We start from the raw sequence: 23,482 nt of genomic DNA, 5'->3' as shown, positions 1-23,482 counted from the left end.
TGATCTTAGTGAGAATTCTTTCAGCTTTTCACCATTAAGAATGATCTTAGCTGTGGGTTTGTCATATATGGCCTTTATTATGTTGAGGTAGGTTCCCTCTATGCCCACTTTCTGAAGGGTTTTTATCAGAAATGGGTATTGGATTTTGTCAAAGGCTTTTTCCGTGTCTATTGAGAGGATCATATGGTTTTTATTCTTCAGTTTGTTAACGTGGTGTATCACACTGATGGATTTGTGGATATTGAAGAACCCTTGCATCCCTGGGATAAATCCCACTTGAGCATGATGTACAATCCTTTTAATATATTGTTTAATGTGGTTTGCTAGTATTTTGTTGAGGATTTTTGTATCGATGTTCATTAGTGAAATTGGCCTATAGTTTTCTTTTTTTGTGGTGTCTTTGTCTGGTTTTGGTATCAGAGTGATGGTGGCCTCATAGAATGAGTTTGGGAGTATCCCTTCCTCTGCAATTTTTTGAAATAGTTTCAGAAGGAGAGGTGTTAGCTCTTCTCTAAATGTTTGATAGAATTTGCCTGTGAAGCCATCTGATAACAGGACCACTTTTAAGCTACCAAGACATGACTGGACTTAGAACATTTCTGAAAGTTTATTTACTTATTTATTTTTAGTTTCATTGAAGTATAGCTGTTCTGCATTCTGCACAGCGTAGTGACTCAGTTATACATGTGTGTGTATATATATATTCTATTTTGTTGACATTTTTATTTTTAATTCAATGAATTTTCTTATATTTATAGTTGTACATCCCTCATCACAATCTAACTTTAGAACATTTCCCAAACCCCTATCCATTCCTCCCCCCACCCAGCCTGTCCCTTTGGTAACCGTAAGTTTGTTTTCAAAGTCTGTGAGTGTGTTTCTGTTCTGCAAATAAGTTCATTTGTATTCTTTTTTAGATTCCACATATAAGTGATATCATAAGATGTTTTCACCTCTCACTGTTTGACTAACTTCACTTAGTGTGACAATTTCTAGGCCCATGCATGTTGCTACAAATGCCGTTATTGCATCCTTTTATGGCTGAGTAACATTCCATTGTGTATATATGTACCACATCTTCTTTACCCACTCCTCTGTCGATGGATGTTTAGGTTGCTTCCATGCCTTGACTATTGTAAATAGTGCTACAGTGAACATTGGGGTGTATGTATCTTTTTGATATTCTTTTTTATATTCTTTTCCATTATGGTTTATCACAGGATATTGAAGCCAGTTCCCTGGGTCATACAGTAGGACTTTGTTGCTTATCTATCCTCTATATACTAGTTTGCATCTGCTAGTCCCAAACTCCCAATCCTTCCCTCCCCCGACCCCCTTCCCCGACCCCCACCCCCTTGGCAACCACAATCTGTTCTCTATGTCTGTGCGTGTTCCTGAAAGTGTAGTAACTGGCCCTTGTGAGCTGACGTGAGCCACCCCAGCACACCCTGGGGTGCAGGAAATTTATTTCAGGCAAAGCCCAGGAAGCAGAAGCAAGGGAGCAGGGGAGGCAAGGCAGGGAAGGGAGGGGACCAATAAGGGGCTTCAATAGAGCTGGTTAGCACTGTGATGAGCTGGGCTCAGTCCCACTGAGGACCCGCAGGGGAGCGGTGTAGACCCAACCCAGGGCTGTCCATTCAGGGCTGCACAGGCTGAGTTTGGGTGCACTGACTCCTCTCCAGTCTCTTATGTTGATGGTTGTCCTCTTGTCACCTTGGGCACTTTCAGGCAGCTCTGCTCAGGGGCTGAGGAAAGTAGCACTGAAGGTACTGGAGCTGCCAGCCCAGGTGAGGTGGGAGGCTCGCTCTTCTGGAAAGGAAGCTGCCAGGGTGTCTTAAGTTGTCCCTTGTCAGAAGCAGGCCAAGGGGCATTAACAGCATCTGCTCCATGTACCACAAACTTTTCCTGGAATGCTTCATCACCCGTGCTGAACAACACCCCCCCCCCACTAGGTCCAGGGTCAAGGGCACCGTGTTTTGTGCAAACTTGCTCGAAAAGTATAATGGAAAAGAGATGCTTTCTCTGTCTGTTAGGCAGTGCTTTCCTTCTCAGCTCCTATCAGTAGATTTATTTATTTATTTATTTATTGCTTTTTAGGGCCTCCCGTGCAGCATATGGAGATTCCCAGGCTAGGGGTCAAATCAAACCTGCAGCTGCCCGCCTACACCACAGCCACAGCAACACAGGGAACAGAGCCACATCTGCGACCTACATCACAGCTCACAGCAGTGCCAGATCCTTAACCCACTAAGCGAGGAAGGGATTGAACACACATCTTCATGGATACTAGTTGGGTTTGTTACCACTGAGCCACAACGAGCGCTCCCTAGCAGTGGATTTAAAGTCCCCACCTGACCAGACCAAGTGACACTAGCATTCCCTGTGGAAGCCGTGATGCTTATTTTTCTTCTGTTCAATTAGCAGATTTTGTTTTCTTCAAAGAAAGGGAAAGGCGTTTGTAGCAACATGGTTGTATCTAGAGATTATCATACTAAATGAAGTAAGTCAGATAGAGAAAGACAAACATTGTATGCTATTATGCATATGTGGAATCTAAAAAAAAAAATGATACAGATGAATTTATTTACCAAACAGAAACAGACTCACGGACTTCAAAAACAAACTTATGGTTCCCAAAGGGGAAAGATGAGGAGAAGGGATGGACTTGGGGTGGGGGGTTGGGATTGGTATTTGCACACAATTCAATATGAAATGCTGGCCAACAGGGACTTGCTGTATAGCACAGGGAACTCTCCCCAATATTCTGTAATAACCTATATAGGAAAAATCTGAAAAAGAATGGATATGTGTATATGTATAACTGAATCACTTTGTTGTATAGCAGAAATTATCACAACTTTGTAAGTCAACTATACATCAATAATTTTTAAAAATTTACTAGTTCAAGCATCTCAGATCAACATGAGAGAAGCCAGTGTTTTTCAAGAGCCTGGTTTGAAAGCCACTGATACAAATTTGAATGCCTTATTATCTTGATACTTCTCTTTTATGCACTTGCATTTATTAAGAGGTTAAGACTTGACTTAACCTTCGAATGGGGCATTAGATTTGGATTACAATAAAAATAGGACAGAAAACCTGAGCGTGAATAAAGTGTAGGAGAAAGATGTGCAGATAGACCTTTACTAGAATGCAGAGGAGGATCGAGTTAGACTAACAAGAGAACATGTTTTGGGGAGACTAGACCTGATAGGCAACACGACTCTATTGCCTTAAATTTACACAATGGAGTATGATATTTGTTGGAAAAACCTGAGCTAAAAGGCTTATAAACCTCTTAATAAGGAAAAGAAAAAAGGGAAATTATTTCTTTGTCAGTTCTTAAAAAGAGAGGTGATATGAGTAATAGAATCCAATCAAATAATTCCCTCATCCAGACCACTTAATAATTGGAACTGTATATGGGCGGTGGGGGTTGTCTGACAAGCCAGGACCCAAGGCCTATTCAAATATTTTCTTATCTCCTAACTGCCTGGCTTGCGGTAAGAACTTGAACTGGGGTTGCCGTCCACATTCTTGAGGTTGTTCCATGACCTTCCCCTGTTGGATGTCTGACCTCATGCTTCTGTGGTTATGTACATCAGAGACAGTCTTATCATGATAACGAATGAGATGTTTTCTCAAGTGTCCCCTCTTTCTTTGGGGCAAGAAGTAGTTGGCTGTGGCTCTGTGGTCTCCTCTGGGGAAGCTTCCCACAGACGGAGAACAGATGGGGCTCGAGGTAGACACCATCTGCTTTTCAGTTGTAATTAACATCGGATCCAGGAGTGGGTTGCTTTTACCATCGTGTTGGCCATCCCCGCTGACCGCTGGGGAATCCTAAATCATGTGTTTGTTGGAATGTGAAACTTAGGTTGGCTTTCTTTGGTTGGGTAACAGCTCTTAGGAGACCCGGGAGGAAAAGGAAACCATTCCTGAGTGCCTGCTTCCATTTAAGTGGCCCTGAGATGCAATCAAAGAGAGGAATCACCTGCTAATCTTTCTTTGTGTTTGTGTAAAGAAGAAAGTATGAATGATTCCTTGAGTCTGCTTCAGTTCAGTTGGTCCCACTTTTCTAGCAAGTTGATTGACATAGTAATGGGCCTGGCAACAGTAATGTTATTCAGCGTTTATGGGAGGCTTACAACATTCCAGCTCCGATGCTAAGAATTTTGCATGCGTTATCTAGTTTCAAAACAGCCTTGAGGTGGGTTCTGTTATTTTCCCCATTTTACAGACAAGGAAAGCTGAAACCTTAATCAGGTTGAAATATGCACCTCGGGTCACACAGCTGAGATACAGACCCAAGCTCACCGATGCCTGTTTCATAACCACAGTTCATCACTGCCTCCACCTTCTTTACATCAGAAGCAGGAAGAACCAGCTGACAGATTTCTTCCAGTCCCGCATTGTAAGGTCCAGGAGAGAACTGCCGAACTAGAAAAAGGTGCCACTGTTCTCTAGTCCCTTTATCACCTCAAGGGAGTGCATTTCTCCTGGGCTTCAGGGTGCTTTGTCACCACGCCTTTCCATGATCTCCTGGGTTAGTATTTAGTTATTTATTTATTTTGCTTTTTTGGGGCTGCACCTGCGGCCTATGGAAGTTCCCAGGCTAGGGGTCCAGTTGGAGCTGCAGCTGCCAGCCTACATCACAGCCACAGCAACATGGGATCCGAGCCACATTCTGCAACCTACACCACAGCTCACGGCAACACTAGATCTTTAACCCACTGAGCAAGGCCAGGGATTGAACCCAAGTCCTCATGGATACTAGAGGGATTCATTAACCACTGAGCCACGACGGGAACTCCATCCCCTGGGTTTTTAGATGCAACTCTGCATCTTGCTTTTTGTGAGCCCTGGGGGAGGTGAGTGAAAACGTGATTAAACCCTAGCTCTCTGTCTTAAAGCCCCAGCTGCTAATGCTGGTGGCAACCTCTACAAACTACCTCTAAAGTCACTCCCCTTCTCATTAGTAGTGGCATTGTTTTTCCATCAATGGGGCAGATTTTAGTAGAACATATGAGAGCATCTTTGCCTTGAGCCCTGATGCTTTCTGAAGGCACAGCATGTACAGTGGGCAGAATGCAAGAAGGACACCCCAAGACCAGCAGGCATTTGTGCTGTTTTCCAGATACAAAGGATCCCTTGGAATACCCTCAACATCAGGTCAGCCCAGGGGAAGGACCCCCTGTGTCCAGCTAATGTCCTGGCAAGAGAGGTTTTGAACCTCCTAGTTAGAAGTCCATAAAAATCATCTGGAATGATTTTAGTGGATTTCCATTGAAGTGTGAAGTTGGAAATACTGTATTATGAAGCTCTGGTCAGCCTTCATTAGCTGCACTAGATCTTAAGCAATAAAGTGAAAGCCAGAGTTTAAGCCCCACAGAAGCCTGGTTTTGTTTTCTTAGACACACAGCCCCAGACTGGACCCCTATCCACAGCCATCCAGCCAGTGGGCCCTTTACACCAGTCAAAGTGGGATGACCTGGTGTCACCCTTTACCATGAATGGGAAATCGCCTTTCACTCAGGGAACGCATCTTATTATACTGGGTCAGTACTGGTAAGAGAACATAGTATGTAGATGAGGAAGACATGCAGTTAAGGAGGTGGTCCCAACCTGGAACATCGCCATGGCTTTCAACTGGGTGCCCAAAGCTACAATGTGGGGTGGCACTTCATCAGGTCACTGACTTACCAGGAGCACTGAAACATCACTGTAAGAAACAGGAAAGATGGTACCACTTAACCTAGGTTTCCACATAGCACAACAGATAACAAATAGATTCCCTCCACTTGAAGCAAACAGCCTCCTACACTAGAAATAAGATGGCTCTTCTTGCTTGGGGCTACTGCCAGCCTATTTCTAGCACATGCACTTTGTAAGTGCTCACACTGTCCCACCAGCTGAAATTTTTAAAAGTTGAACACTGCATAAAATGTTTCACTTTCTAAATATTAGGTGTTAAAAGTTTGAATTCACCAAGAGAAGTTGCCAACTTAGGAGTAGTCCTTTTTGCAAAATAAACTTGAGAGAGGATAACAACTAGAGAAAAAAAATGGGGGAAGATTTTGCAGAATGTTTTTCAGAACACTGACTTTGCCTGCACCAGTGAAAATGCATGAGGAAGAGGCCTGATTTCTATGTACATTTTTTTTATTAATAGAAGATGGATTTTCTCCTCCCTCCTCCACTAAATAAATGTTGAATAAATATTTAAAGAACACGGGTTTAAAGAGGCACCAGATGATGAACCTGCTTGAAGTGCTGGTGTCTCTGGCTGACTCTGTTTTTGAGTCCTGGTTGCCCGCCCTTGATTGGCCTGCAGTTCCACAGTTTGATAGTATTTGGCAGCTGCAGTGCCCACCAGCTCCCAAGACTGTGTTTGCACAGAAAATAACAAGAAGATGACAGAAAGGCAAGAATGCAAATATCTGGATAATTTTAACCAGCCCGGTGTCTTTGTGCAGTAAGCTTAGCTCCAACCCTGGCATGGAAATTCGTCCCATGTTGTGGTTCGCCTTGGAAAGGCTGGGCTCAGGTTACTAATAAAATTTTTAAGGTCGAAAGCAGGTTTCTCACCAGCCTTGAAGTGAAGAGTTCTACCATCTTGCAGAGAGCTGGGTAAATGTTGGAACTGCAAAGTCCTCCAGAAAAGTTACATTCTCTCATGTTGATAATATATCCCCAAGTAGAAGTCATTGCCACATTCTCAGTGATCCTGAAGAAGAGGCCAGTGCTGGAAAACAAACCTGTTGTCAGCCAGCCTCACATGGGGTTTTCAAAACTTCTAGAGTTTGCCATGGGGTTTAGTGGTGATGGGAGAGGGGGAATGTCACTGAGAAATAGGAGAGGAAGAAAGGAAAGAAAGAACTCAAGGAAAAATGAGAGGTCTTGAGAAATCTTCAAGCCAGTGGGCATTCTGAGCATTCAGACCCCATCTCTTCTCTTGCTGCTGAAAGCAATGAGGGTTTGAACCATGACTGGCTTGGACTGGAATCATACGAATGGAGTTGAAGTCCAATTCTGTTTTGTACTGGTGCTGGGGCCTTGGGCTTATATTCTCTGCCTCAGTTTTTTTGCCTGAAAAGTGGAGATAACAGCAGTACCTACCTCAGGGGCAAGTCGAGAGGATTAAGTTTTAACGCAGTTCTGTGTTCAGTCATAAGATCACTATTCTCAGTGGTCATGTGCTCCATGGTCAATATTCCAAAAATGGTAGCTGTCGTCATTATCATCACCATCACCACCATCGCCATCGTCATCATTGTCCCCATCATCACATCACAGTCACTGTCATCAGTTCCATCATCATTGTCCCCATCATCGTCCCATCACAATCACTGTAATCATCATTGCCATCATCCCCATCACCATTATCACCACCATTGCTGTCATCATATTGTCCCCATCACCATCCTCATCACCCTCCTCACCATTTCCATCGTTGTCATCACCACCACCGTCATCACCACCACTACCATCACCATCATCATCATTGTCCCCATCATCATCCCATCACAGTCTCCATCACCATCATCATCACCATTACAACCATCATCACACCATCAAAACCACTTCCATCACCGTCATCATGAGGTTTTTCCAGAACAGTCAACAGATGAACAGATTCCTGATCATCACAGGGAGTCTGCACATGTTCAACCACATACTTCAGCCTGGAGTACAGGAGCCCTTTCCAAACTGACCTTTGCCTAATCCTGCAGCCTCGTCCATCTCTGCTTCTTCCTCATTCCCAATGTGCACTCCAGCCATAGGAAACAGTCTGTAGTTTTCAGCACAAACCACGTTAATTTATGGCACCTTGCTATTATTCATGCTATTCCTTATTCTAGTCCTTTCTTCTTCTTATGTTTTATAAGGATTTTTATTTTTTGCTTGACTAGTGCCTGTTCATCTTCTCAGACATGATATAAGCATCACCTCCTCCAGAGAGTCTTACCACACCCTTCCCCTTCCCCTTTGAAACTTAGGTTCCATATCCTTCCTCTAAGCTCTCAGAGAATCTGTGTGTTCTGTGTTTAGCTCTGCCTACATATCTAGCAGATAGGTTGGTGCTTCGTTTTTCTGATCAAAGAATTGGGCAGTTGGACCAGACCTGAGGCCACAGTGCTGACAACTGGCAAATTTCACATCATTGGCAGAGTTATTTACAAATGTTGAGTGCAGTCCTTTGCTCAGTAGGCATTTATTGAGAACATACTATGTTCCAGCCCTGTTCTAGGCACTTGGGTACATGAGAGAACAAGATGGGCAAAGACACCTGTCCTTGTGGAGCTTATATTCCAAGGAGGGGGACACAAAATTCTTAATAAGAATTAGGGAATTCCCATTGTGGCTCAGAAAGTTAAGAACCTGATGTTGTCTCTGTGAGGATGCAGATTTGATCTCTGGCCTCATTTAGTAGATTAAGGATCCTGTGTTCCATGTAGTGGTGTAAGCCTCAGCTTCAGCTCCAATTCTACCCCTAACCTTGAAACTTAACGTATGTTGCAGGTGCAGCCCTAAAAAGAAAAAAAAAAAGAATTATTTAGTATACTAGAAGATAATCCAGGTAATGGAAGAAGAAGGTGGAGGTAGGGAGGTGAAAGAAAGGCACATCAAAGGTAGGTCAGGGGGCTCTAGAAGGATGAGATTTGAGCACAGATGAAGGAAGCAGGAAAGGAGCCATGTGGACAGCTGGGGAGAGAGTGGGGCAGGTGGAGAGCACAGCCAGTGCAAGGGCCCTGAGGCAGAGCCACACAACCCAAATGTCCATTGACAGGTGAATAGATAAACAGAATGTGGTCCATCCATACAATGGGATATTAGTCACTGTGGTAAAGGTAGGAAATTCTGATACAGGCTACAACATATATGAACCTTGAAGACAGTGTGTTGAGTGAAATAAGCCAGTCACAAAGGGACAAATACTGTAAGGTTCCCCTTATATGAGGCCCCTAGAGGAATCACATTCATAGAAACAAAAAGTAGAAAGGTGGTTGCCAGGGAATGAGGGAGGGGAGTGGAGAGGTAACACTTAATAGAGGCAGTTTCAGTTTGGAATGAGGAAGATCTGGTGATGGTTGGTGGTGATGGTGGTACAGTACCCTGAACATACTTAATGCCTTGAACTCTACACTTAAAAATGGTTAAGATGGTAGATATTGTGCTGTGCAAATTTACCACAATAAAAAAGTAAAACAAAATGTTTAAAAATCAAAAAATACATGATGAGATGTACAATATATATGTATGATATACATTTATATAGATATATGTATCTCTTTGGAATCTGTATCTATGTATATCTCTATATTTATATCTGTACCTAGATTTATATCTATCTACCTATTGTATCTATCTATCTATCTGTCTGTCTGTCTGTCTATCTATCTATCTATCTATCTATCTATCTATCTATCTATCTCTCTGTCTGTCTGTCTGTCTGTCTATCTATCTATCTATCTATCCATCCATCCATCTATGTGTCTATTGGGAGATGCTATGGCATGGTGAGTAGAAGCACAGACTAGGGAGGTAGGTCCCTGGGTTTAAATCCTGCCTCTGCCACCTACTAGCTGATTCCACTACTAGCTGAGCCCAGTTAATGAACTTGTTCCCCCATGCAAGGAGGCTGGACTGAAACCAGTGCCCCATCCCACAGCTGTTGTGAGGGTCAGTGGAGAACCTATGTAGCCCGACACCCAGTGAGCCCATGTAAGGCCCACATGGACATCAGCCCAGCCATAGAAACCGGTCCTCCAAACCTTCCTTTAGTGGATATCGAGGGGAAATGGCAATTATCACCCCCACTTCCTTGAGAAACTGACAATGGAGAGAAATGAATGGCGACCTCAGGGACTCAGGAGCCAGTGTCCGGGGTGGACACCTGTGTGAGGCCTCCAGGGTGAAGAAGAGAGAGGAGAGAGAAAAAAGAAGAGGATGTGCTTCCTCAGAGAAGGCAGATCTCATTCCCAAGGCTCTGGGACAGTGACTCCCACGTGCTTACCTCCAAGAACACTGTCCACCGTGGATAGGTCTCGTCTGGGCATCATGAGAGGCTTGAGAGGCTTTCAAGTAACATAATGACCGGGTCTATGAGTATACATACACTCATTTTCTTTAGTGTTTGACTCCCTGCAAGAGAATCCTCTTCAGTTGGCAGTGGTTCCAGAAAACCTTAAATGCCAACGACAGGAGGAGCGGAGGGTGCCAATGACAGGAGGACCAGAGGGTTTCCCCATGTTTTGTAGGTCTCGGCCTTTTCAGGGTGATGCTATGGCTGGGACTGCCTGGGGCGCTCACCTGGGTGAGCCCCCATGGGCATTTCCCCAACAGGAGCCACCTGCCTGGTTCTGTGACCTCAACAGCAACCCTCAGAGAACTTAGAAAAGACAGGGTTTATCACTCACAGATCCTGGAGGTACATGGCACATTCTGGGCCACACAGTGAGGTCATGGGGCAGGGGTGGGGGGGCGTGAAGGAGAGAGAGAACAGACCCGGGGTTCTGCCTTTATTGGGGTTATGAGTAGAGTATCTGGGGTTGCTCTTGTTCACTCTTTATTGGTGAATTTAAAACATACATGCAGGAATTAGGGTGCAGGTAGGGAAAATCAGCATCACTCAAGTGGTCCTGATCTAGGTCACCCAGACATTCCGACAGGGGGAACTTCCTGGGAAGGGTGGCCTGGCTCCTTATCTAGTTGCATATCTGGTGATGTGTTTATTGAGATGGACGTCTTTGGAATGGTTGCCTCGGCAATCAAAAGCCTAATGTCAGGCAGTTAGATTACAATCACAAAAACTCATTGGGGAGTTCCCTTCATGGCTCAGCGGTTAACAAACCCATCTAGGATCCATGAGGATGTAGGTTTGATCCCTAGATGTCAGTGGGTTAAGGATCTGGCATTGCCATGAGCTGTGGTGTAGATCACAGACGTGGCTCAGATATGGCGTTGCTGTGGCTCTGGTATAGGCTGGCAGTGTAACTCTGATTAGACCCCTAGCCTGGGAACCTCCACATGCCACAGGTGCGGCCCTAAAAAGCAAAAAGAAAAACTACTAATAAGTCCCGAAGCATATGACATGATGGGATTAGGGCGCACCCCTAGCCATCTGCTACATACCTCTTCCCTGCAGCAGCCCCCCCTCCCCAGACCCTCTTGGTCAGAACCCAAGTCCAGCTGGGACTGTGCTTCTCCCTCCAGTCACCAGGGTAGTGAACGCTTCCAGGAGAACCATGTCCGTGATGGTAGCAGAGCTCGGGTGTGGGCACATGGGTCCATCCCGCCATAACATCATGGGACCACTGGACACCAAGCTTGTGATGGGGGAGAATGATTTTTTTATTATTACTATTTCTTTTAATAGTTATTTCCCCAATACACTTTTTTTCCTACTGTATGGGAGAATGATTTTAATGAAAGAATTTTTTTCCAAGCCCAATCATATATGACCATTTGAAACATGAAAAAGACAGAGAAGGAAAAGAGAAAGATCTCTCTTTTTAGTTATTATTCTAACCGTATTCTATGGGAGGTTTAGGACAATTTCCATCAGAGCCAGAGTTCTAGAAATCTTCCCTAGAAATTGCTTCTCTAGCACCACCTTCATCAAAAATAAAGACAGAGCAGCACAAGTACAGAGGAGGGAATAAAATGAAACTGTCTGTGAAAATCGCTGACTGTAGATGCCTCATAAAATGACGGGGTTAATGTCATGCTATTGGGATACATTTGCCCTCACAATTCAGAAGTTCTTAACGAATCTCGACATTTCAGCTAGAGCCTGTTCACCTCCACTAAGCCACAGGCCACGATGATTTCCTGTTACCTTTGGAGTTTTTCAGTTTAACCATTGCCCCTAAAGTTCTCTGGTTGCATTAGTCCCAATCAACCTTTAAAACTGCCTGGTGAGATAGAACTGATCTTTCAAACTCCCAGTTCAATAGCCACTTTCTCTGTGAAGCCTTCTCTGACCTCCTTCACCCATGCGCGGCAGAGTGAATTTTCTGTGCCCCATATCAGTTCAGGAGGCACATAGCTACAAGTACAGAAACCCCAACTAATGGTGACTGAGGCAAATAGGAGATTCACTTTCTCATGTAGTAAGAAGTATGGAGGGAGATGGTTTCTGGCATTAGGTCAGCCAGTGAATGGCATTCTCAGGACTCTGCTACCCTTTGCTTGTGAGTGTATAGCATCATGCTTATTGTCTCATGGTCACATAAGAGCTGCTGGCATTCCAGACATCACATCTGAATTCAAGGCAGGAAGAAAGGACGACTTTAGCTGAATCTATCCCTTATTGTCATTGCCCAAAATTGGCCACATGGCCATGGTGAGTTCTAGGGAGGCTAGAAAAGCTGAGTATATATTGTCATTCAGAATGAGAAAGTCTGCTTTCTTGGAAGTTACTTCTCATTATTATTGTTTTCACTGTGGTTCTCTCTGTCACCTTGATTGTATCTGGTACCTGTTGCCACAATAATGCTGTGTAACGGATGGCCTCACAATCTCAGTGACACACAACAGCATACATTTATTTGGCTCGGGGGGTCTCTGGAGTTCAGTGGAACTGGGTTGAGCTTGGCCGGTCTTAGATGGGCTGGCCCGTGTCTGGGGGTGAGCTGCTTGTCAGTTGGGCTGTGACAGCTTCATCTGAGAGGACAGGAGTGACTTGGCTCTGTCCTCTGGCAGGTTAGTGGGGACACATCCTCACGGCATTGTTGTTGTAGCCTGAGGTGCTTTGCTATGTCTGAGCACCTTAGCTTTTCAGTTTACATTTGTTCTCCACAATAGCCTTATAAGCTAACTGGAGAGCTTGGTGGGGCTGGTCTCATGTTAGAGGTTAAGCAAGGTCATGCAGCTTGGAAGTGTCAAGTCTGGGGCTGGATGTGAGGTCTCTACCCCATCCTGAGCTTCCCCCAAGGCTGCAGGCTGCCTCTTTCAGTGGCAGCTGTGCCAGTCATGCTATTCAGCTATTTCCCTTGATGGCTTCCAAAGGTGACACCAGCTACTCTGAGTACCACGTGCTTGGAGCCCATTCACTTTATGGGAACGGGGCTCTCATCCCTGGAACAGAATAGAGGGGAATGTGTGAAGGATGCAGCTGCTGTTCTTAAAGAGAAGGGGCAGAAACACAGACCTGAAACGTGGTCTGTGGTCCAGGCAGCACATAATCGATGCCAAATTACCGATGCCCTGATCAGTTCCCAGGGGTAAGAAGGCCATGTGGTCTGAGACTTGAGCTGAAGGTCAAACACATGCCCATCTCCTCTCCAGACACCCTCACTCATCACCTCCAGAACGTGGCCCGCCTGCACCTGCCCGGGTGGCTGTAGCCCTGCTGCAAACTCAGATTCCAGGTGTGTTAGTGCTTATGGGCGTTCCCCAGGTATTGGACCAGCTCAGCCATTTCTGAGACTTCCAGTCTGTCTTGTATTTTGTAATGCACTTTGTAAAAATAAAAACATTAAAGGAGTTCCCGTGTGGCTCAGTGGTTAATGAATCCAAACTGGGAACCATGAGATTGTGGGTTCAGTCCCTGGCCTTGCTCAGTGGGTTAAGGATCCGGCGTTGCCGTGAGCTGTGGTGTAGGTTGCAGACGTGGCTCAGATCTCACGTTGCTGTGGCTCTGGCGTAGGCCAGTGGCTACAGCTCCAATTAGACCCCTAGCCTGGGAACCTCCATATGCTGCGGGTGCGGCCCTAGAAAAGGCAAAAAGAGAAATAAATAAATAAATAAATAAATACACTAAAGATCATCACCCAACAACTTGCCATCTGGAAGTTCATCCTAGAAATGCAAAAAGGGTATATGTTTAAAGATTTGTATTGCCACGCTCTTTATGGCCCATTCATTGAGAGAGGAAAATAGGAATTCACTCAAAATAAAGACGGAGCTGGGGTTTGCTTGTGTTCATTTTTATATGGACCACATTCATACTTTAATGTAAATGGTATATTCGAATATATAATCAAAATAAAGCCTTTAAAATAAATATAAATAAATAAAAAAGGACTTCAGTGGCTCTGACAGGTAGCCCCCAGAGTGGGTGGCTGGGATTCTGAATCTGCTGCTCACTCTGATTGGAGAAGACAACTTTGGAGTAGGCAAGCTGAAAATAGAGAGTGGTGATGGGCTAGCAAATAGGAAATGACCTCTGCTCAGGGAAGCAGCTGGGCTCTGTGGGAGGCTCAGAGAGGGTCCTTGGACAAATTATGATGCTCTCTGGGGCATCCGAGAGGTGGGGTCTATAACTCCCTGCCTCCCAGAGGAAGTGAGAAGAATTCAGTGAGATCGTCCTTGTAAAGTACCAGAGCCTACCTAAATTCCTAGCCTGACAAGGAGTGGCAGATATTATTACTAGTGGTAGAATTATTATTATTATTATTATTTTTGTCTTTTTGCCATTTCTTGGGCCACTCCCGCGGCATATGGAGATTCCCAGGCTAGGGGTCTAATCAGAGCTGTAGCTGCCAGCCTACGCCAGAGCCACAGCAACGTGGGATCCGAGCCAGGTCTTCAACCTACACCACAGCTCACGGCAACGCCGGATCCTTAACCCACTGAGCAAGGGCAGGGATCGAACCTGCAACCTCATGGTTCCTAGTCGGATTCGTTAACCACTGCGCCACGACGGGAACTCCCTATTATTATTGTTGATAATGATATTGTTCTATCCTTTGGAAATATAGGACTGGTCCAATTAATCCCCAGATGCCTCATTGTTTAAAATACTTACGCCAGCGGTACTGTTTGCTAACAGATCAAGATCACATTTTCGAGGAGTTCCCATTGCAGCTCAGCGGAAACGAATCTGACTAGTATCCATGTGGATCCGGGTTTGATCCCTGGCCGTGCTCAGGGGGTTAAGGTTCCGGTGTTGATGTGAGCTATGGTGTAGTTTGCAGACTTGGCTCAGATCTGGCGTTACTGTGGCTGTGACATAGGCCAGTAGCTACAACTCCAATTCAACCCCTAGCCTGGGGAACTTCCATATGGCGCACCTGTGGTCCTAAAAAACAATAAAAAATAAAAATAAAAATCACACATTTCCAATAGGACTGCTGCATCTTAAGGTTTGACTTCATACATTTCTCTTGTTCCTTTGTGCTGTGTGTTTATTTTCAATGACTAGTGGACTTTTTCGTGTGTGTCTTTTGTCTTTTTAGGGCCGTGGTTGTGGCATATGGAAGTTCTCAGGCTAGGCTTCGAATCGGAGCTATATCTGCCAGCCTACGCCACAGTCACAGCAATGTGGGATCCAAGCCGCATCTGTGACCTACACCACAGCTCACAGCAATGCCAGATCCCTAACCTACTAAGTGAGGCCAGGGACCAAACCCACATCCTCATGGATACTAGTTGGGTTCATTACCGCTGAGCCATGATGGCAACTCCTTCCTTTTTTGTTTGTTTTTTGCTTTGTTTTCAAATAGTAGACCTTTTTTGAAGCAGCCTTAGGTTTGAAGCATCGTTGAGCAGAAGGCGCAAGAGCTCCCTCACCTCCCCGCCCCGTCACGCGCACGGCATCCATATCTCGTTCTGTTTGTTTTTCCAGCGGGAACCTGATTTCCAATGGGTAACATGGCACAGAGCTAGAGCAGAGCTTCTTGTAAGCAAAGTGGCAGCCGCCCTCAGATGCCAGGAGGTGTTCTATGGCCAGAAAGGAGCCCTGTGGCCTGGCAGACCCCAGTTACCCAGAGGAGCTTTGTCACAGGGTATCTGAGGGGGGGTGTCCCTGGAACACGCTGCCTGGGCACGGAACTAACGTGGCTGTCAGTGGCCATCACCCTTGAAAGCGAGGAGAGCCTGAAAGATCTATTCATGGCTCGTTCTGATCCAGTGGTGATATTCCCATGCATTCGATGGAACTTCTTGCCTTGAAATAGGATCAATACGTAATATTGGAACGTGGTCTGGAAGAGCTTATGGACTCCTAAGTGGCACTGGGGGTTTTAGCCTGTTGAGTATGTCAGCTCAGACAGCTTACTTAGTTCTTGGCGAAACCACAACTAGACAAGTCTGTATTCCAGTTACTGCATTTGGCTGTCCCTTCAAAGATAAAGATAAAGCCTGCATGTCATTGGATCAGCCGAGTCCTACAACAAAAGAGAGATAGAGTCCATTGCAATTCAGGAGTATATATTTCTCACCCACAAAGCTATAAAAGAGAGCATTAGTTTTGTTTGCTTTTTGTCTTTTTTTTTTTTAGGGCCACACCTGCAGCATATGGAAGTTCCCAGGCTAGGGGGTCAAAACAGAGCTATAGCTGCCACCTACGCCACAGCCACAGCAATGCAGGATTTCTAGATACATCTGTGACCTTCACCACAGCTCAGGCAATGCTGGATCCTTAACCCGCTGAGCAAGGCTAGGGATCAAACCCATGTCCTCATGGGTAGTAGTCAGGTTGGTTACCACTGAGCCATGAAAGGAACTCCAAGACAGCATCAATTTTTTTAATTGATATTTCCACCACCCCCCAAAAAAAAAAACCACCCCACAGGCAAATAACTTTGTACAGATTATGCACAGACTGGTCAAAAAAAGTTGGTGGTTTTTTAAAATTTTTTAATTTAATTTTTTTAAATTCCATTGGCAGCATATGACCTGCCACAGCTGTGACCTCTGCCATAGCTGGGGCAACACAGAATCCTTAACCTGCTGCACCACAGTGGGAACTCCCCAGTAGAAAGTTATTTTTTAGGCTTCTCCACAATGCTGATTTCCCAGGCTCTCCAGAGATGAGAAAGTGTGAGAGAGTTCTTACCTGTCAAATCCCACTAACTACAAAAATTATGTAAGAAATACAAATTCGAGGTGGATGAATTAGAAAATATGGATGGGAATTATAAGTGCAGATAGAGCCACACCAACCAGGGGAGAAATTATTTTGTCTATGGTCTTGCAAACTCTTATACTTAAGTATGTGTGTGTGTATAGGCATGTACATCTATACATAGATAATTTAACAAAAAAGAGATTGTAGACCAAAACAAACAAACAAAAAAAACTGGAGTTCCCTTTGTGGCTTAGTGGTTAATGAACCTGACTAGGAACCATAAGGTTGCAGGTTCGATCCCTGGCCTCGCTCAGTGGGTTAAGGATCTGGTGTTGCCGTGATCTGTGGTGTAGGTTGCAGACGAAGCTTGGATCTGATGTTGCTGTGGCTCTGGCATAGGCCGGCGGCTGCAGCTCTGATTAGACCCCTAGCCTGGGAACCTCCATATGCCGCAGGTGCGGCCCTAAAAAGACAAAAGACAAAAAAAAAAAAAAAAGAGAGAGAGAGACTGTAGGGGTTCCCGTTGTGGCACAGCATAAAGGAATTTGATTAATATCCATGAGAATGCGGGTTCGATCCCTGGCCTCACTCGGTGGGTTATGGATCGAGCATTGCCGTGAGTTGTGGTATAGGTTGCAGACATGGCTCAGATCCCCCGTTGCTGTGGCTGTGGTGTATGCCAGCAGCTGCAGCTTCAATTCAACCCCTCGCCTGGGAAATTCCATATGCCTCCGGTTCAGCTCTAAAAAGCAAAAGAAAAAAAAAAAGGAGGTTGTACATACTATTTTATAATATTTTTATATAACATAGATAATAAATACCTTCCCTTGTCACTAACTATAGATTTACAAAATCCTTTTTAACAATATTTTCTTTTCTTTTTTGGTCTTTTTAGGGCCACACCTATGGCATATGGAGGTTCCCAGACTAGACGTCGAATCAGAGCTGTAGCCGCCAGGCTATGCCAGAGCCACAGCAACGCCAGATCCAAGCCATGTTTGTGACCTACACCACAGTTCACAGCCCACTGAGGGGGGCCAGGGATTGAACCCTCATCCTCATGGATACTGGTGGGATTTGTTACCACTGAGCCACAACAGGAACTCCCTTAACAGTATTTTCTCAAGTGATAAATCATAGTTTATATAACCTATGCCCTATGGTATGTGTTTTTAGGTTTTGATAATTTATTGTAGTCAGCATTTTGGAATAAATATCCCTGGTGCTTATGTTTTCATGCCCTTGTCTGATATTTCCACAGTCAAGTGTTAACTTGCACTTTAGAATCTTACAATCTGGTTAAAAAGACAAACACACACGTGTGAAAGAGAACACATGTTGTAAGGGTGGGGAGGAGTGTCCAAATCAATGCAGGAGCCAAGAGTCAAAGGCTAGAGCCATCATCTCGTGCTTGGGTGGCTCCAGAAGGCTGCTCAAAGGACAGCTGCAAGTGACAGAAACTTAACTCAGCTTAAGTGTAAAACTCACGTTATTACCTCGTGAAATTGAACAGCCCACTTTGGTTTCACACTGAACTGGGCCCAGAGTTCACATGGTGTCAGTGTGTGTGTGTGTGTGTGTGTGTGTGTGTGTGTGTGTGTTTATCTACCTGTCCCTTCTCTTGATCTCTCCTTCTTACCCCACGAGTTCATGCTCAGGCAAGCTCTCTATGGCATCTGCCTCCAGCAGCTCCAGACTCAGTGGTTCTTACATCCAAAGCGAGAGCCCCTGTCTCCCTCCCAGCCTCTCTCTTTCCACCCCCTGCCCGGCCCCTTGCAAACCTTTTGCCCACCCACCACTGCCTGCTGGAGAATGGGGTGTTCTGGTGGCCAGCCTGGGCCATGCGCCCGTGCCCTGTGGTGAGGCAGGTGGGGGTGTGTAACTGAAGACCCTGCCTGTGGAGCAATTATGCAAAGAAAAAGATGCCAGGAGGTCCAAATATGAAAGGGAAGTGACTACTGAGAATGCTGCAACTTGAAGGAGGAGCAACCACGGCCATTAGAAACTTTGGGCTGCAAGTAACAGGAAACCAGTATGTCATGTTATGAAGTCCAAGCCGGGTGGGCTCTAGGACCACATGATCAATGGCTCAGTGATGTCATTAAGTTGACTCAGGGTCCAGCTTCATCTCAAGTCAGATTTCCCTCAGTAGGTCTACAAAGGCAATCAGGACCCTGGCTTCCTTGTTCTCAGTCAGTGCTAGAGGGTGGGGAAAGGCTCCCCACAGCAGAGATTATAAAGCCTTTCCTGCCCTCTGATTGGGCCAGCCTAGGTCACATGCCTTCCTCTGAGCCAATAACCATTCCCAGGGAATACTACACACTGATTGGCCCATCAGTATCTACTCCTGGAGGAAAGGGCAGGAGGCACTTGCCACCTGGGATGTGGTGGATGAAACCAGGGCCCCATCAGGAAGAAGTGGAGTTGGATGCTGAGTGGTCAACCAACAATGGATGCTGAATAAGATTTCACTAACTAGAGAGGAGACCCAGAGTAAGACAAGGTAGAGAAGTGATTTATGGCCCAAAGGTAGAATTCCAGGGGGTATCCTAGTCACTGCTGACCAAGGGTCTGAAAGCAAATTTGCAGGGGTCGTCCTTCTGGGAATAGGAGTGTGAACAAGCTCAGAAGTATTTGTGTATTTATTCCCTCATTGCATGTACATTTATTGAGCATCTACTATGCACCAGGCCCTGTGTTGAGTGCTGGAGATCGGTGAGATAAACTGCGTATCCACATAAACTTTTAGTGGGGAAGGAGACAGCAAACAAATTAATTTAACCTAAAATATGTCAAGAAAAACAAAGCAGAATAGGAGGTTAAAGAGAAATGGGAGGGAGGGGAGTCCAAGGCCTCCTGGTTCGAGTGACCTTAACCCGGGGACCCAAAGGACATGGAGGAGTAGGCCAGGCTGATCTGGGGGTGAGGGGGACATGTTCTCAGCAGACGAGACAGCAGTGCCAAGGCCCTGGGACAGGTGTCCATGGCATGTTTGGGGATCTCAGAGGTGGACCATGGGGAGAGTGGCAGGCAGTGAGGTCAGCGAGGGGGTATGAGGTCATTGGCCTGGCAGGTGTTGCAGTTCCTGTGAGTGAGATGTTGAATTAATGATGACAGAGGATGCCGTTAACAGAGGGTGGCCTGACCCTCACCCCAGGGCCTCTGCCCCGGCTCTGACTTTAACCCCTTCTCTCCTCTCTTCCAGGCCATGTACATGTTCTACGCACTGGCTATTGTGTGTGATGACTTCTTTGTCCCCTCCTTGGAAAAGATCTGTGAGGTACGTGTCTGAGCCAGGCCCTAGTCCTGTTCCAGCCTCCACACCTGAGGTCCTGGGGTGGGAAGGCCAGGCACCAGCGGGCTTCAGAGCGATGGGCAGCATTAGCACAAAAGATCCAGCAGCCTGCTTAGAATTTCAGGGTACCCATCCCTCGTTGGGCTTTCCCCCTTGCGGTCAGCGCTCCTTGCTCCACTGGGCGTAACACAAGGTGCTGCTTGTGTTCCGCTCCCCACTTTCTCTCTCTCTCTCTCTCTCTCTCTCACTCGCTCTCTCTCTCGCTCTCTTTTTTTTTTTCCCTTAGGGCCATACCTGTGGCATATGGAAGTTCCCAGGCTAGGGGGCGAATCGGAGCTGTAGCTGCCAGACTATGCCACAGTCACGGCAACGCCAGAGCCTTTAACCCACTGAGTGAGGCCAGGGATCAAACCCACATCCTTATGGATACTAGTCAGGTTCTTAATCCACTGAGCCACACGGGAACTCCCCCACTTTCTCTCTTAAGTCCTGCTCTTCCTTTCTCCTATCACTTCCTCCATCTTCCTCCCTCCCTCCCTTCTGTGGCAGTCACCCTCCCTCGATGATTCCTGGGGTCCCAACCGGGTGAGAACTCTGCAGCCACACCTCCGTCTCCCTTCCTCTCTGTGCAGAGATGCTCCACGCAGAGGCCCGACAGGCAAGAGATGAAAGCTTTGGCCACAGGGACCAGGACAGGGACTCTTGGACATCAGCCCAGGGAAGACCAGGCTGAATACCAAGTTACCCTTTCATCCGAAAATATTTAACATAACTAGAACCCTTTCATTCTCTTGCTTCTTTCATTTCTTTTTTTTTTTTTTCTGTTTTGAAATAGTTTCCTTTATCTGGAAGCTTTCTGTTGTATTATAAATTCAGAACCCTATCTTCAGAAGGGATCTTTCCCAGAGGCCCCTCCCACCCTCCCCCAGTCTCTCATTCACTGGGCCTTGGGGGGTGCAGCGGGGAACAGAAGTTGCATTTCTAATAAGTTCCCAGATGATGCGGAGGCTGCTGGGCTGGAAACCTCACTCAGAGAGCCACTAACTTAAGCAGTTTCTTCCACATCCTGAAGTCGGTTAGTTTTGTGTACTTCAAAAAGCAAAGGAGAATTGTTCTGCCACCCCACAGAGGCCCCGGTGGTGGGTTCCTCTCCACAGTAGAGGTGGAAAGAGTGAATGGGTGAGCTGGTGTCTGAGATGGACGCTGGCAAGTGTGGAAGCCTTTCGTCCAAAGTGATTTAACCTGAGAAGGGTCACCTGGCGGAGGAGAGGAGAAAGCCCTGAAGCACCTGTCGTTGGGTCATCTGTGAACCACTTGGCAGCTCATTCCTCGTGGGAAGCAAACGACTCTCTCTTTTGCACACATTTTTTAATAGCAAACTTAAAGCCTCATTGTAGAAACATACATGCAGTTGTCAGAACGTGGTCTCCTCCCCTGAGAGCACCTGTGAGCATGGCCCTTGGGGAGGAATCTGGGTAGAACACGCCGAGGTCCTCGCCATGGCGGGGCTGAGGGCACAGAGATGCTCCAGGGTGGTACACGAGGCCAGGTGATGCCCCAGAATTGGAGGTACAGAGAGGAAAGGAAGGGGGAAGGTTTCCAGGGGATCAGGGAAGGGCGGGATGGGAGCAGCCCCAGAGAGCAGTCTCTGTGGCAACGAGCTGCAGGGACGGATATTTGAGCAGAGAAGAGTCTGAGCCATAGAACCTGGGGTGGGATTCACGGGGCAGGGAGCCCTGAGGATGTCAGGCTGGACATCAGGAGTTACCTGGAGCTCAGAGGGAAACTGGGAAAGCTTTTGACGACCGTTCTGGTAGATGGAAAGGGTCCAGAGATACAGAAACCCCCTAGCTGGTGACTCTTAGCACCCAGGGAGACTTGGCCCAGGCTGAAGTGGATTAGAGATGAAAGAGGAAGGGGGTGAAGGAGAGGAGCCTGCGGTGTGGACTCCACAGCTAACGCCCCATTGGGATCCTGGGCTGGAAAGAACACAGCTGAGCAAGGCTCACAGCTCCTGGCAAGTCTGAGCGAATGCAAATGCAAATGCCTGCATTTTATCTGTAGAGAATATTCCACTGCCATGTGTGAGCATGAGCGCTGTGTCAGGCACTTTTCACCTTGAGGTAGCAGCATCTCCACCTTAGGGTCCCCTCAGAACCACGTGTGAAGTTCAGCTGTTCAGCCAAGATCGAGGGCACCCAGGTTTCCAGGTCAAAGTGTTCAGAAGGGCTCCAGCAGCAGCCTCTTGCTGGTCCATGGAGCCAGTGGCCTCTGCCGAGGCCATGCTGCCCCTCCCTGGCTGAGCACGGACGTGCAGCTACAGTGCCCCTGGGAAGAGGCACCCGGGACTCAGTTGGGACACCAGGAGGGAGCTGGCTGTTTACAGACAGCCAGAAGCTTACTTCTGGGTCATGCCTGAAGGCAGAAACGCTCCCCACACTGCCCAGCCTCGATATGCACCTGTCTTCTCACAAGTTCCCTTTGGGATGAACAAACAGGGCAACCTGGAGAGTCTGTTGTGTAGAACGTCCAGGCAGGGCTCATATCCCTTTCTACTCAAGTCTCAGCACCCCTCTTCCCCACTCTCCCTGCCACAGGAGTCAAGACTGCATTGAGGATGGGGAGTGGGTTTCAGGAGGGTGACCGTCTCCACCCCCAAAGCCTCCATAGCCTCCTAGGCTGAAGCCTGGAAAACTGGTTACAGTGAGCCGGAGATTGGAATAGTACTGACAAAAATCAGAATATCGTACATAGAAATGTGGATTGAGGCATCTCTTTAAAAACAGGGACGTTTGGTGACACGAAGGGACCTGAGTGCTGCTGCCTTTGGAAGGGAGGGGATAGCCCTCCCTGCCTCAGAGGCCCGCTCCTCCCCTCCTTGTCATCTGTGTGCCCCCAGGGCATTTGGCGGTTGGTAGGGGGGACACCCTGGATCTTGCCAAGAGACTTTAATTCCCAGGGACATGTGGCCCGGATTGTGTCCCATGAGGAGGATGGTGAGAGGAGGCGTGGCCTAGCTGGGATGGGGGTGGGCAGGAGGCGTGGCCCAGTTGGGTGGCAGAGGTGGGGTAGTGGTCCCTGAGGAAGGGGAGGTGAGGACGGACTGAGCCAGGGACCTGGGGCATCACGGTGGCCTCCGTTCTGGGAGGAGTCCCAACTCACCTGTGCCTTTGCTCCCCTGCAGCGCCTGCACCTCAGTGAGGATGTGGCAGGAGCCACGTTCATGGCAGCGGGCAGTTCAGCCCCAGAGCTGTTCACATCGGTCATAGGTAGGTGCCAACCCAGGGAACATCTCAGCCCTGCCCTCTCTGAAGAACATGGGCTCTGGAGACCAGAACCCTCACACCCCCAAAAGGCAGAACACCAGCCTCCCGCCTCTTCCCCAACCCCAG

At 46.9% G+C, this 23,482-nt stretch overlaps 1 protein-coding gene across 1 annotated transcript in view; it reads left to right on the top strand.

Annotated features, from left to right (window-relative positions):
* Positions 1 to 23,482, top strand: part of SLC24A3 (solute carrier family 24 member 3) — a 510,935-nt gene that overhangs the window by 338,110 nt on the left and 149,343 nt on the right. The window contains exons 4-5 of the mRNA XM_047771613.1: positions 20,001 to 20,075; positions 23,275 to 23,359. Of these exons, the coding sequence (XP_047627569.1) occupies positions 20,001 to 20,075; positions 23,275 to 23,359 (160 nt within the window). The remainder of the gene's footprint in view (positions 1 to 20,000; positions 20,076 to 23,274; positions 23,360 to 23,482) is intronic.

The sequence above is a fragment of the Phacochoerus africanus genome, chromosome 3 (assembly GCF_016906955.1).
Source record: "Phacochoerus africanus isolate WHEZ1 chromosome 3, ROS_Pafr_v1, whole genome shotgun sequence".
Taxonomy (NCBI): Eukaryota; Metazoa; Chordata; class Mammalia; order Artiodactyla; family Suidae; genus Phacochoerus; species Phacochoerus africanus.
Note: the sequence above shows the minus strand (reverse complement) of the source record. Positions and strands in the feature narration are given on the sequence as shown.